At 43.7% G+C, this 12,157-nt stretch overlaps 1 protein-coding gene and 1 pseudogene across 1 annotated transcript; both read left to right on the top strand.

Moving 5' to 3' along the window:
* Positions 1-3,774, top strand: part of LOC125507512 — a 70,298-nt pseudogene extending 66,524 nt beyond the window's left edge.
* Positions 3,775-9,903: 6,129 nt separating this feature from the next.
* Positions 9,904-11,781, top strand: LOC125511100 (UDP-glycosyltransferase 91C1-like). Its single transcript, XM_048676387.1, has 2 exons — positions 9,904-10,484; positions 10,579-11,781. The coding sequence occupies exons 1-2, from the start codon at positions 9,957-9,959 to the stop codon at positions 11,584-11,586; spliced, it is 1,536 nt and encodes a 511-aa protein (XP_048532344.1). The 5' UTR covers positions 9,904-9,956; the 3' UTR covers positions 11,587-11,781.
* The last annotated feature ends 376 nt before the right edge of the window (positions 11,782-12,157 follow it).

Below are 12,157 nucleotides of genomic sequence, written 5' to 3'. Positions count from 1 at the left end.
AAAGCATTGAAATTATTTTGTGAAGTAATAAATTATTTAATATTAGATTCAAAATCAGAGGGCATCTTATTATAATTTCCATAAGAATTGTTGTAGGAATTACCATAATTATTAGAGGAATTACTAGGATAAGGCCTAGGATTAAAGTTTCCTCTATACGCGTTGTTACCAAAATTGTTCCTACCAACAAAATTCACATCCATAGATTCATTATTATTCTCAATCAAAGTAGACAAAGGCATATCATTAGGATCAGAAGAAACACTTTTATTAGCAAATAATTTCATAAGTTCATCCATCTTTCCACTCAAAACATTAATTTCTTCTATCGTATGTACTTTCTTATTAGTAGATCTTTCAGTGTGCCATTGAGAATAATTAACCATAATATTATCTAGGAGTTTAGTAGCTTCTCCTAAAGTGATTTCCATAAAAGTGCCTCCCGCGGCCGAATCTAAAAGATTTCTAGAAGCAAAAATCAATCCGGCATAAAATTTTTGTATAATCATCCACAAATTCAAACCATGAGTAGGGCAATTACGTATCATTAATTTCATCCTCTCCCAAGCATGTGCAACATGTTCATGATCAAGTTGCTTAAAATTCATAATATCGTTTCTAAGAGAGATGATCTTAGCGGGAGGAAAATACTTAGAGATAAAAGCATCTTTGCACTTATTCCACGAATCAATACTATTTTTAGGCAAAGACGAAAACCAAGCTTTAGCACGATCTCTAAGCGAAAAAAGAAATAGCTTCAATTTAACAATATCATTATCCACATCTTTCTTCTTTTGCATATCACACAAATCAACGAAGCTATTTAGATAGGTAGAGGCATCTTCACTAGGAAGGCCGGAAAACGGATATTTCATGACAAGATTTAGCAAGGCAACATTAATTTCACAAGATTCAGCATCGGTAAGAGGAGCAATCGGAGTGATAATAAAATCATTCTTGTTGGTATTGGTAAAGTCACGCAATTTAGTATTATCTTGAGCCATCGAGACAAGCAAGCAATCGAACACACAAACAAACAAGAAACGAGCAAAAGGAGGCAAATAGAGAAAGAGAGGGAGGATAGAGAGAGAGGGCGAATAAAACGGTAAGGGTGAAGTGGGGGAGAGGAAAACGAGAGGCAAATGGCAAATAATGTAATGTGGGAGATAAGGGTTTGTGATGGGTACTTGGTATGTTGACTTTTGCGTAGACCTCCCCGGCAATGGCGCCAGAAATCCTTCTTGCTACCTCTTGAGCACTTGCTTTGGTTTTCCCTTGAAGAGGAAAGGGTGGTGCAGCAAAGTAGCGTAAGTATTTCCCCCAGTTTTTGAGAACCAAGGTATCAATCCAGTAGGAGGCTATGCGCGAGTCCCTCGCACCTACACAAAACAAATAAATCCTCGCAACCAATGCGATAAGGGGTTGTCAATCCCTACACGATCACTTACGAGAGTGAGATCTGATAGATATGATAAGATAATATTTTTGATATTTTTATGATAAAGATGCAAAGTAAAATAAAAGCAATGAAAATAACTAAGTATTGGAAGATTAATATGATGAAGATAGACCCGGGGGCCATAGGTTTCACTAGTGGCTTCTCTCAAGAGCATAGGTATTTTACGGTGGGTGAACAAATTACTGTTGAGCAATTGACAGAATTGAGCATAGTTATGAGAATATCTAGGTATGATCATGTATATAGGCATCACGTCCAAGACAAGTAGACCGACTCCTGCCTGCATCTACTACTATTACTCCACACATCGACCGCTATCCAGCATGCATCTAGAGTATTAAGTTCATAAGAACAGAGTAACGCCTTAAACAAGATGACATGATGTACAGGGATAAATTCATGCAATATGATAAAAAAACCATCTTGTTATCCTCGATGGCAACAATACAATACGTGCCTTGCTGCCCCTACTGTCACTGCGAAAGGACACCACAAAATTGAACCCAAAGCTAAGCACTTCTCCCATTGCAAGAAAGATCAATCTAGTAGGCCAAACCAAACTAATAATTCGAAGAGACTTGCAAAGATAACCAATCATACATAAAAGAATCCGGATAAGATTCAAATATTATTCATAGATAAACTTGATCATAAACCCACAATTCATCGGTCTCAACAAACACACCGCAAAAGAAGATTACATCGAATAGATCTCCACAAGAGAGGGGGAGAACTTTGTATTGAGATCCAAAAAGAGATAAGAAGCCATCTAGCTAGTAACTATGGACCCGTAGGTCTGAGGTAAACTACTTACACTTCATCGGAGAGGCTATGGTGTTGATGTAGAAGCCCTCCGTGATCGATGCCCCCTCCGGCGGAGCTCCGGAACAGGCCCCAAGATGGGATCTCGTGGATACAGAAAGTTATGACGGTGGAATTAGGGTTTTGGCTCCGTATCTGATCGTTTGGGGGTACGTAGGTATATATAGGAGGAAGAAGTACGTCGGTCGAGCAACAGGGGGGCCACAAGGGTGGAGGGCGCGCCTGGGGGGAGGCGTGCCCCCCTACCTCGTGGCCTCCCTGTTAGTTGCTTGACGTAGGGTCCAAGTCTCCTGGATCATGTTCGGTGAGAAAATCACGTTCCCGGAGGTTTCATTCCGTTTGGACTCCGTTTGATATTCCTTTTCTTCGAAACCCTAAAATAGGCAAAAACAACAATACTGGGTTGGGCCTCCGGTTAGTAGGTTAGTCCCAAAAATAATATAAAAGTGGATAATAAAGCCCAATAATGTCCAAAACGGTAGATAATATAGCATGGAGCAATCAAAAATTATAGATACGTTGGAGACGTATCATTCCTCCATGTTGTTGGCCATAATTAGAGGTTCAGGATCATTCACAACACGTTCAGGAGATCAATGGAGACCATCTCTAGGTACTTCAAGCAGGTGCTTTATGCTGTTGGGGAACTTAGAGGAGAGTTGATCAGGAGACCATCTGGCCAGACTCCATCCAAGATTCACGGAAGCCCAAGATGGTATCCATACTTCAAGGTGAGCATTGACAATATACACTTTTCATGGCTTGATATGCTTGTATTATTCAAGTTGAGCACTAACACGGGCTTGTGATGCCATTTTCAGGATTGCATTGGGGCAATAGATGGTACTCATGTCACTGCCAAAGTTCCTAGGTCACAGTCAGCAGCATACAGGGGGAGGAAGCACTACACAAGCCAGAATGTGCTTGCTGTTGTTGACTTTGATATGAAGTTCACATATGTGCTGGCTGGCTGGGAGGGGTCAGCGCATGATGCTAACATTCTCACTGGCAGCATTAGTCGACCTGATGGGATCAGCATCCCCGACGGAAAGTTCTACCTTGGAGATGCTGGCTATGCATGTCGGCCGGGTATTCTCCCACCCTTCAGGAAAACAAGATACCATCTCAACGAGTTCTCTGGTAGGAACTATCCTAGGACTGCGCATGAGCTATTTAATCTCAGACACTCTAGCCTTAGAGTAACTGTTGAGAGGGCATTTGGAGCTTTGAAGAATAGGTTTAAGATCCTGGATCAGAAGCCATTCCACCCATACTCCACTCAGGTTAAGCTATTTCTTGCTTGTTGCATTCTGCATAACTGGATCCTCCAGTGGGGCTTTGATGAACATGTGCATGAGGAGGAAGATGTCGAGCCTGACGATGTTGTTAGCTCCAGCCATGGTGTGGAGGCATTTGACAATGACGCTTGGAAGAACAAAAGGTTGGAGTGGGCAGAGGCAATGTGGCTTAACAGAGGTCAGTGCAGGATTTGAAGAAGATGAAAGAAGAACAAGAAGCAGCAGTAGCTGAAGCAGAAGCAGAAGTAGAAAAGAGGAGAGGAAGAGGAAGATCTGGTAGCACCGATGAACTAGCCCCTATTTAGCCAATGGCTGTTAATAATTTGAACTGTCATTTGATAATAGTTAGGATGAACTGTCATTTGTTTAAGTAGATGACGCTACATGTTCAGATTCTGTGTGGTAAGCTCACCACTAGTTAGAAGTGGTGACAACACCTTATGCAGGTTGCAACCAAACACCATGTCATATGTGCGCCTACTGCAATGCGGGCAACCAAACGTCGGGTCGAAAATGGTTGTCTCATGCAACTAGGGACATGCATGCAACCAAACTATGTGCATCTGGGTTTTTTTGGCCTGCATCCCCTCAAACCGGCTCAATAGAGGCAGGCTCGCCGGGCCAGGCTGAATCGGCAATGTAACCAAACACGCCCAATACTGCCGCACCCATCTCCATCTCCAAATGGGGTGCTTCATGAATGAGGGAAAATCATCTGTACTTCATGTTTGATTTACTGCTTATTTAGTTATGTTATATCTTATTTATTTTTTAATTGTAGTTATGTTATGTTATCTTATTTGGCAAGAAATATGTGTGTAGATTTGTCTTTTAAGATGTTATGATTTTATCAACTACTCCTTCCATTCCTTTATTTAAGATTATTTTTAATAAAATTTCAGAATGAAATGTATTTCTTCTAACTCCTGTTAATTCCTTTATTAGACCTTCAGGAAAAAAAGTATCCCTCTCCCGATTACTTGTATCATTAAAAAAAAGAATCTCTCTCGATTGCATGTATCTTTTTTTCCTGGCCTAATTGATTTACCCGTCACTAATCAATGAATTAGCAAGGGTAATGCCATTCTAAATTCTCTTTAATCTGGTGCCTTGGTCACCATGCTAGAAAAAATACAACTCACATAAAAAACGGAGAGAGTACTAACATGTATGTCTGTGTGTTGCAAGGGAGAAAAAACTTGTGATGTACAACAATGAGACTTATATGTCAAAAAACACCATCGTATGCTTCGTTATAAAGAAAAGGCTAATTTCTTCATCCACCAAAACATCCGCCACCGCGACACAATGGTCCATAAGAAATTTACATCTGTCTTATACTAACTAGTCAATGTGTACGTGCAATGCACGTTAATTTGAAGGTATATTAAGTGCGTGCGAATATTAAGTAGGATATTATTTGTGTGTTATTATGTGATTAGCACTATTTATGGCATAAAATTAACTGCACGCTAAACGTATGGAGCACTAGACATTGAAGCAGTCTAGGTCATTGAATTGATATGATTTGATGGCCAAGATTAATTGGATCTGCCCTTTTGGGTTTTCTATATTGATGTAGATATAGATAATGAAACAATTAATCATTGGTCAGATGGATTTAATGATTCACGCAGGCCCGGAATCTCTCAATCCGTACTAGCTAAATATTATATGTATCCATACATGCCTTCATACTCAGAGGAAGCTATCATAGATGGAATTACATCATGCAATGTGTGCATTGTTCCTGAACTTCTTTAAAAAAAGGTGCATTCTTCTACTTTGATTATGCACCCGCATATCTCATGGATCCACTTTAGTTATCTCACTAATCAATTTAATTAGGATCTAACCATCACAAATGGAATGCATGTTCAATTAGCACACCAACATAGCATGTATAGAGGTTTAGGTGGCCTTATCCCTCCTTGTTTCTGTGTGTATTATCGTGTCCCACAATCTTGCCTTTTTATCTGGGCTTTGATTTTGGCGATTAATATCTTTGATGGTGTAACGTCCTCTGATATTCATGTCAACCCCCACACAATCTTTGTGAGTTTATTCCTTGCAAGTCTTTAGACAATGAATAATTCTTTCTGGGACGTTGATGCTCATATTTTCTTCTTATGTTCAGCTAAAAAGCCTTCCGGATTGAATTTATTAAGAAATAATTCAAGATTAGATTTGTTTCAAGTATTCAGTAGTAGGAGACGTTTTCGTCGACTACAAAGATGTCTACAGCGACTTCTTCAATTGTGTTTATAGGGATGAGCGTGTATATATATGAGCTTCTGCGTCTTTATTGTGTTAAAAAAATATTTATATGACGTGATCGGCTAAATATCAAGACGCAATGGCCTTGTACCCTTGGCTCTTCTTGACTTCGACGATGCTTAGAGAGTGTTTGTTTTCATGGATTTATTGGTTTAGGGACTTAAAAAAGTCCTTATAAGTCCCATCTAAACCAAACATGAGAGACTTATAGGGACTTAAAGTGGGCATTTGGGACTTATGAAATAAGACTTTTAAAAGAAGAGACTTATAGGGACTTATAGTTGTAATATAGTTTTATAGGGACTTATAAGTCCCGGAAACTAAACAGGTAAGGACTTTTTAGGGTCTTCTGACTTATAAGTTGGGATTAAAAAAAGTTTTAAGACTTATGAACCAAATAGGGCCTTAAAGCAAAAAGTCACTTAAACAATGCCCTGTTACGTGGCATGCATGCACTGGTCTGGGAGAGAACTTGGGGCCGCTAGCCGCTCGTGTGCTGCCAGCAAGGTAGCAACGCATGTGCCATGCGTCCACGCATGGAGAAACACTCTCGAACATCGTTTCTACTTGGCCAACAGAACCCAATTCCATCTACCGTAATGCCACGTTGCCTCTCTCACTCTCACGATTACATGTATGTACTAATTGTAAATTGTTCTCCTTTTCTTTAAGAAAGTAAATTGTTTTCCTTTGTGAAACTACATGCATGCAAAGCTCAAGGAGTATGGTTAATTACTTCTCTATCTTAAAGTTGCAAATTATATTTTAATAAACACGCTCCAGATGTTACTAATTACTATTTATATGAGATTATGTGAATTTTACTATATCTTGTCTTAATTTAATTAATAACCCTAAAAATACCGATTATTACGATGGACGAGGGTGTCCCATTTATTGCATGAAAAATTGATCTTCTATACAGGAAATCAGCGACAATTATTGACAAATAAGTATAGAGGGGATCGCCTTGTCAAAGTCCATTTTTGCATTGAATCTACGTTCCGGGGGATTCGTCTAATAGGATGGAGATTTTGCCAGTGTGGACTTCTTCTATCCATGAGCACCAGTGACGGATCTAGTGTGGGTGCCATGGCACCCATGACACCCCCTACAAAAATGAAAAATAATGTATATGGTATACTTAATATTAATGTCCTAATAAGTTAATACTAGTTTTGGACAATTTGTTGTATTTACAATGATGTTTAACCCAAATTATACTATTTTTAGTGTAATTTCCCCAAATTTAGCACCGTCGTATTGATGTTTCGCATCCCCAATACTATTTTCTAGATCCGCCACTGATGAGCACCATTGTGTGGGGAAGCACCAAATTCAAAGTAATTTGAGAAGTGAATTCCAACAGATAAAGTTGAAGGCTTTCCTAAAATCTAGCTTAACAACTATAGTTAGTGACTTTGTTTTGTGACAATAATATAAGAGATTGGCAATGTATTGGAACTTCTCAAACATACATTTTATAGAGAGGAAGCCTTTTCGATTGGAGCTTACTAGCTAAGGGATTAGGAGTTTGGGATGACTATTTAGAACCTTAGTGACCCTTTTTTTGCGGTAAACTTTCAATCTATTCATCATCAATAAGGATACTACAACGAATACCAGAAATAATAAAAATTATGTTTGGATCCGTGGACCACCTAGCGACGACTACAAGCACTGAAGCGAGCCGAAGGCATGCCGCCGCCATCGCCCCTCCCTCACTGGAGTCGGACATAACTTGTTGTAATAGACAGTCGACAAGTCGTCATGCTAAGGCCTTATAGGACCAGTGCACCAGAATAGCAACCGCCGCCATTGCAGAGAAGCTTAGATTAGAAGGATCTAACTTGTAGAGACATGAAAAATTACCGGATCCACGTGGATCCATCGAAGACAAATGCCGACCAAATCTATTCATCATCAATCATGATAGTACAACGAAATTACATCCGGATCCGTAGACCACCTAGCGACGACTACAAGTGAGGCGAGCCGGAGGCGCACCGCCATCATCGTCCCTCCCTCACTTGAACCGGGCGGAACTATTTTTAGTAGACAGTTGGGAAGTCGTCACGCTAAGGCCCTATAGAACCAGCGCACCAGAACAGCAACCGCCGCCATTGAAGAGAAGCTTAGTTCAGAAGGATACAACATATAAACACATGAACACAGACGAACAAATACCGGATCCATGTGGATCCAGCAAAGACAAACGCCGAGCAAATCACACGAGATCCGCCGGAAACAAACCTCCACAAGCCCTCCGATGACGCTAGAGGCATCACCGGAACGGGGGCTAGGCGGGGAGAACCTTATTCCATCTTCAGAGAGCCGTTGTCGCCATGTCTCTCTGGGAAGGACACAAACCCTAAGAAAACTCAGAAAAAGCATCAAAAAACAAAGCCCTCCCGCCAGCAAAGGCCAGGATCCACCACCCTCCATGACCCTAAGGCAACAAGAGACAAGGCAGATCCGCATCAGCGCCGGTGGGAGGCACCCCTTTAATAGGAAAATTTTAGAGCAAGATGGGTCAAAACGCATTGAGAGAGTGTGTGTTAGAGTCTTTCTAGAGGAGGACAATTAGGGCTCAATAGGCTAGCCATGTCAGTTTGGAGGTGAAAGAAATCGGAGAAAAGACTAAGCATATTGTCCTTAGTTATATGCCAACATGTACAAAAAGAAGGAGGGCGCAAAACCATCCAGGCCAAGGATCACATAGTGGTATATGTCCATGAACACATCATGGATCTCAGTAGGAGAGAAGGGACATCTAGTTGAATAAACAAGGGAATATTGGTTGGTTATGGAAGAGAGGTTGATATATATACCAAACGTACTATAGTTTTCTTTTATGTTTCATGCTATATTTTGCCCTATTATGTAATATTTTGTTACTTTTTGGACTAACATGTCGACCCAATGCCAGAAAGGCCAGTCTTGTGTTTTCGTGATGTTGATTACAGGTATTTGAAAAATTCATAACAAGAAAAGAAAAATATGATGCTTCATGGAATAAGAAGGCCAAAACACCAGCCAAACATGGGTCACGGGAGCCCCTAGGGCCCCAATTGGCAAGCGCGTTTGGAATGTTATCAACAAATAAAAGATGACAGTTCAACAAAAGTGGTGTAATCTAAGTTTTACATAACTGGAGAATGACATTCGTAACTTGGTAACCAAGTTGTTTATAATCTACGTTAACTAAATGACTGTAAGCTAGCGAATAAGTGGCATTAAAATTTGGTAGTTACTCGTTAAATTATATCAACGTGAGATCTAGTATCGAAGGTTTCGTCACAACGAAACGGATTGTCAATCAGATTAATGCTTCGAGAAGTAAACCTTAACTAGTTTTCATAGTACTAAGAAATTTAGAGAATACGGGTTCAATTATTTTAGAGAATATTGCCGATATACTATATGAAAGTATAAAAACGACATCTCAAGAACGTCATTTTGGACACCGAGCTCAGTGGAGCTCGAAAATTTTAAATTCAAACTTTCCGGTTTCAAAAAAAATCTGAAAAACATTGCGCAAGTAAACAAGGATATTATGTGTATAAATTTTTAGGATGAAATACCTTTTTTTGCGGGAATAGGATGAAATACCTTGAAATGCGATATGTACAAAAAGACAAATTCATGGTATCATGTGTTAAAAAGCTTCATATTTGTTTTTTTTGCACGGCCCTCATTTCAACGTATTTTGCCCTAAAAATCAACACACATGTGTGTTATGCCTTCATGCATATATGTATTTTTTTTCTGGATTTTTTGAAATGTAATAACACGAATTTTGATGAAATTTGTAGTTTGAGTTTGGAGGCCGAGGTCCAAAAGCAAATTTCGCGACATCTCCCCGTACAGTAGTAGTACTATACCAAGTACAGTACTCTACCTATTTTCTCTCAGTTTTACTGCACGCTTGGGTTGGTGGGCCCGATCCCATGTGGTCGGCACAAGTGCACGGACGTCGGACGTCCACGCGCGCGTGAGAGTTCTTCCCTGGCGTCCGCACAGTAGTATACCACGTACCAACAGTGCGCGTTTTCGTCGTCTACCTTCTCAAATTCCTCTTCGCTTCCAGTTATGGGCATATGCCGACTACTACCACAAATTTAGCCCTGTCGGCGGTGCAAACATTCAGAGTCAGGACCACCAGAGCCGCCGTCTCATCTCGCCACGCACGCTCCCCGATCTTCGCCATGGAAGCCGACTCCTCGCCCTCGCCGCTGCGCGTCGTGGTCGTCCCGTGGCTCGCGTTCGGCCACCTGCTCCCGTACCTGGAGCTCTCCGAGCGGCTCGCCGAGCGGGGCCACAGCGTGAGCTACGTCTCCACGCCGCGCAACCTCGCCCGCCTCCCGCCGGTGCGCCCCGCCGCCGCGCCGCGCGTGGACCTCGTCGCCCTCCCGCTGCCGCGCGTCGACGGCCTCCCCGACGGCGCCGAGTCCACCAACGACATCTCCTACGGCGAGCGTAAGTTCCACTGGAAGGCCTTCGACGGCCTCGCCGCGCCCTTCGCGGAGTTCCTGGCCGCCGCGTGCGCCGACGAGGCCACCAGGCCTCACTGGATCGTCGCCGACTGCTTCCACCACTGGGCCGCCGCCGCCGCCCTCGAGCACAAGGTTCGGTCATCCAACCAGATCCACGAAATACGGCTACCTGCTTGCTGGTTTGTCGTTCCATGCATGTCTCATATCTAGCTCCATCGATCACCAGGTGCCATTGGCGATGCTTCAGCCGACCGCTGCTTCGATCGCCGCTGCGCAACGCCCGCCGTCGGTGCACCCCGACCCCGATGCCTCTGTGGTTGAACAGCCAGGAGCCGCAGCCGCGCGCGCTGTGCCCCGTTACGAACGGGAGGGGCATGCAGCGTTTACCACTGGCCATGGCGCGTCGTCGGGTGGTATGTCCGTCGTCCAGCGCTTTATCTTGACAAAAGACGGGAGCACGGTAGCGGCCATGCGGAGCTGCATCGAGTGGGAACCCGAGACCTTCCCTCTGGCGGAGACGCTCCTCGGCAAGCCGGTAATTCCCCTCGGCCTTCTGCCTCCGTCAGCCGAGGGAGCCCGCCGTGCCGCCGCCCAAGGAGAAGAGCACGCCACCGTGCAGTGGCTGAACGCGCAACCGCCCGACTCCGTTATTTACGTCGCACTGGGAAGCGAGGTGCCGCTGCGCGTGGAGCAGGTGCACGAGATGGCGTTCGGGCTAGAGCTCGCCGGGACACGCTTCCTCTGGGCTCTGAGAAAGCCCAGCGGCGCCGCCGACGACGACAGCGCCGACATGCTCCCTCCCGGTTTCCAGGACCGCACCAGCGGCCGCGGGCTGGTGACCACGGGGTGGGTTCCCCAGATGAGCATCCTGGAGCACGCGGCCGTGGGCGGGTTCCTGACGCACTGCGGACGGAACTCGCTGATCGAGAGCCTCCTGTTCGGGCACCCTCTGGTGATGCTGCCCATCTACGGCGACCAAGGGCCGAACGCGCGGCAGATGGAGGCGAAGCAGGTGGGGTTGCAGGTGGCGAGGAACGAGGACGACGGATCGTTCGACCGCCATGGCGTCTCGACCGCCGTCCGGGCCGTCATGGTTGAGGAAGAGGCCAGGAGGGGCTTCGTGGCAGGCGCAGCAAAGATGCAGGCGGTCGTAGCTGATACGGAGCTCCACGGCAGGTACATCGATGAATTTGTCGAGCACCTCAGATCTTACGCCGCAGCAAGTGCAAACTGATAGCGGCTTCAGTTCAGAAAAACATCGCCACCTCTAGCTGAGACTCTGTACTTCATGAACAAGGAAAAACGATATGTGCTTCATGTCTGACTTACTGCATTTTATTTTATTTTATTATATCTGCATGGGAAAAAAACTTTGTATGCAGATTTGCGTTTTCTAATGCTTGATTTTAGGAATCTGGTAAGTAGAGAACACTGTACGAGCATATGGCAACTTTGAATGTTTTCAACATCAAGTTTAGTGACACGAGCATGGAAAATTGGAAACTTCCATGCTTCTGTCACGGCGGAAGATTGCCGTGCTTGTCCCTAGCTTGCCGTCCTCTCGTCAATAAATTTGCCATGAAAAATGTTTTGGTTGCCATGTGCTCGAACCGTTCGGCACTTATCATTTTCGTAATTTTGTTTATGCATCAAGTTGATACAAATAGGAAAACTCGGACTCTACAACAAAAGCATCAATGATCCACACACCCAGGAAAAAAAAGACAAAAAGGTGGTCGTCTTCGGAGGAAGCATCACCTAGCTCATCTTAGCTTCATGCCTAAACTGCACATACCCCGACACAC

Source organism: Triticum urartu, chromosome 5, assembly GCF_003073215.2.
Source record: "Triticum urartu cultivar G1812 chromosome 5, Tu2.1, whole genome shotgun sequence".
NCBI classification, from domain to species: Eukaryota; Viridiplantae; Streptophyta; class Magnoliopsida; order Poales; family Poaceae; genus Triticum; species Triticum urartu.
This window is presented reverse-complemented; position numbering and strand designations above follow the sequence as displayed.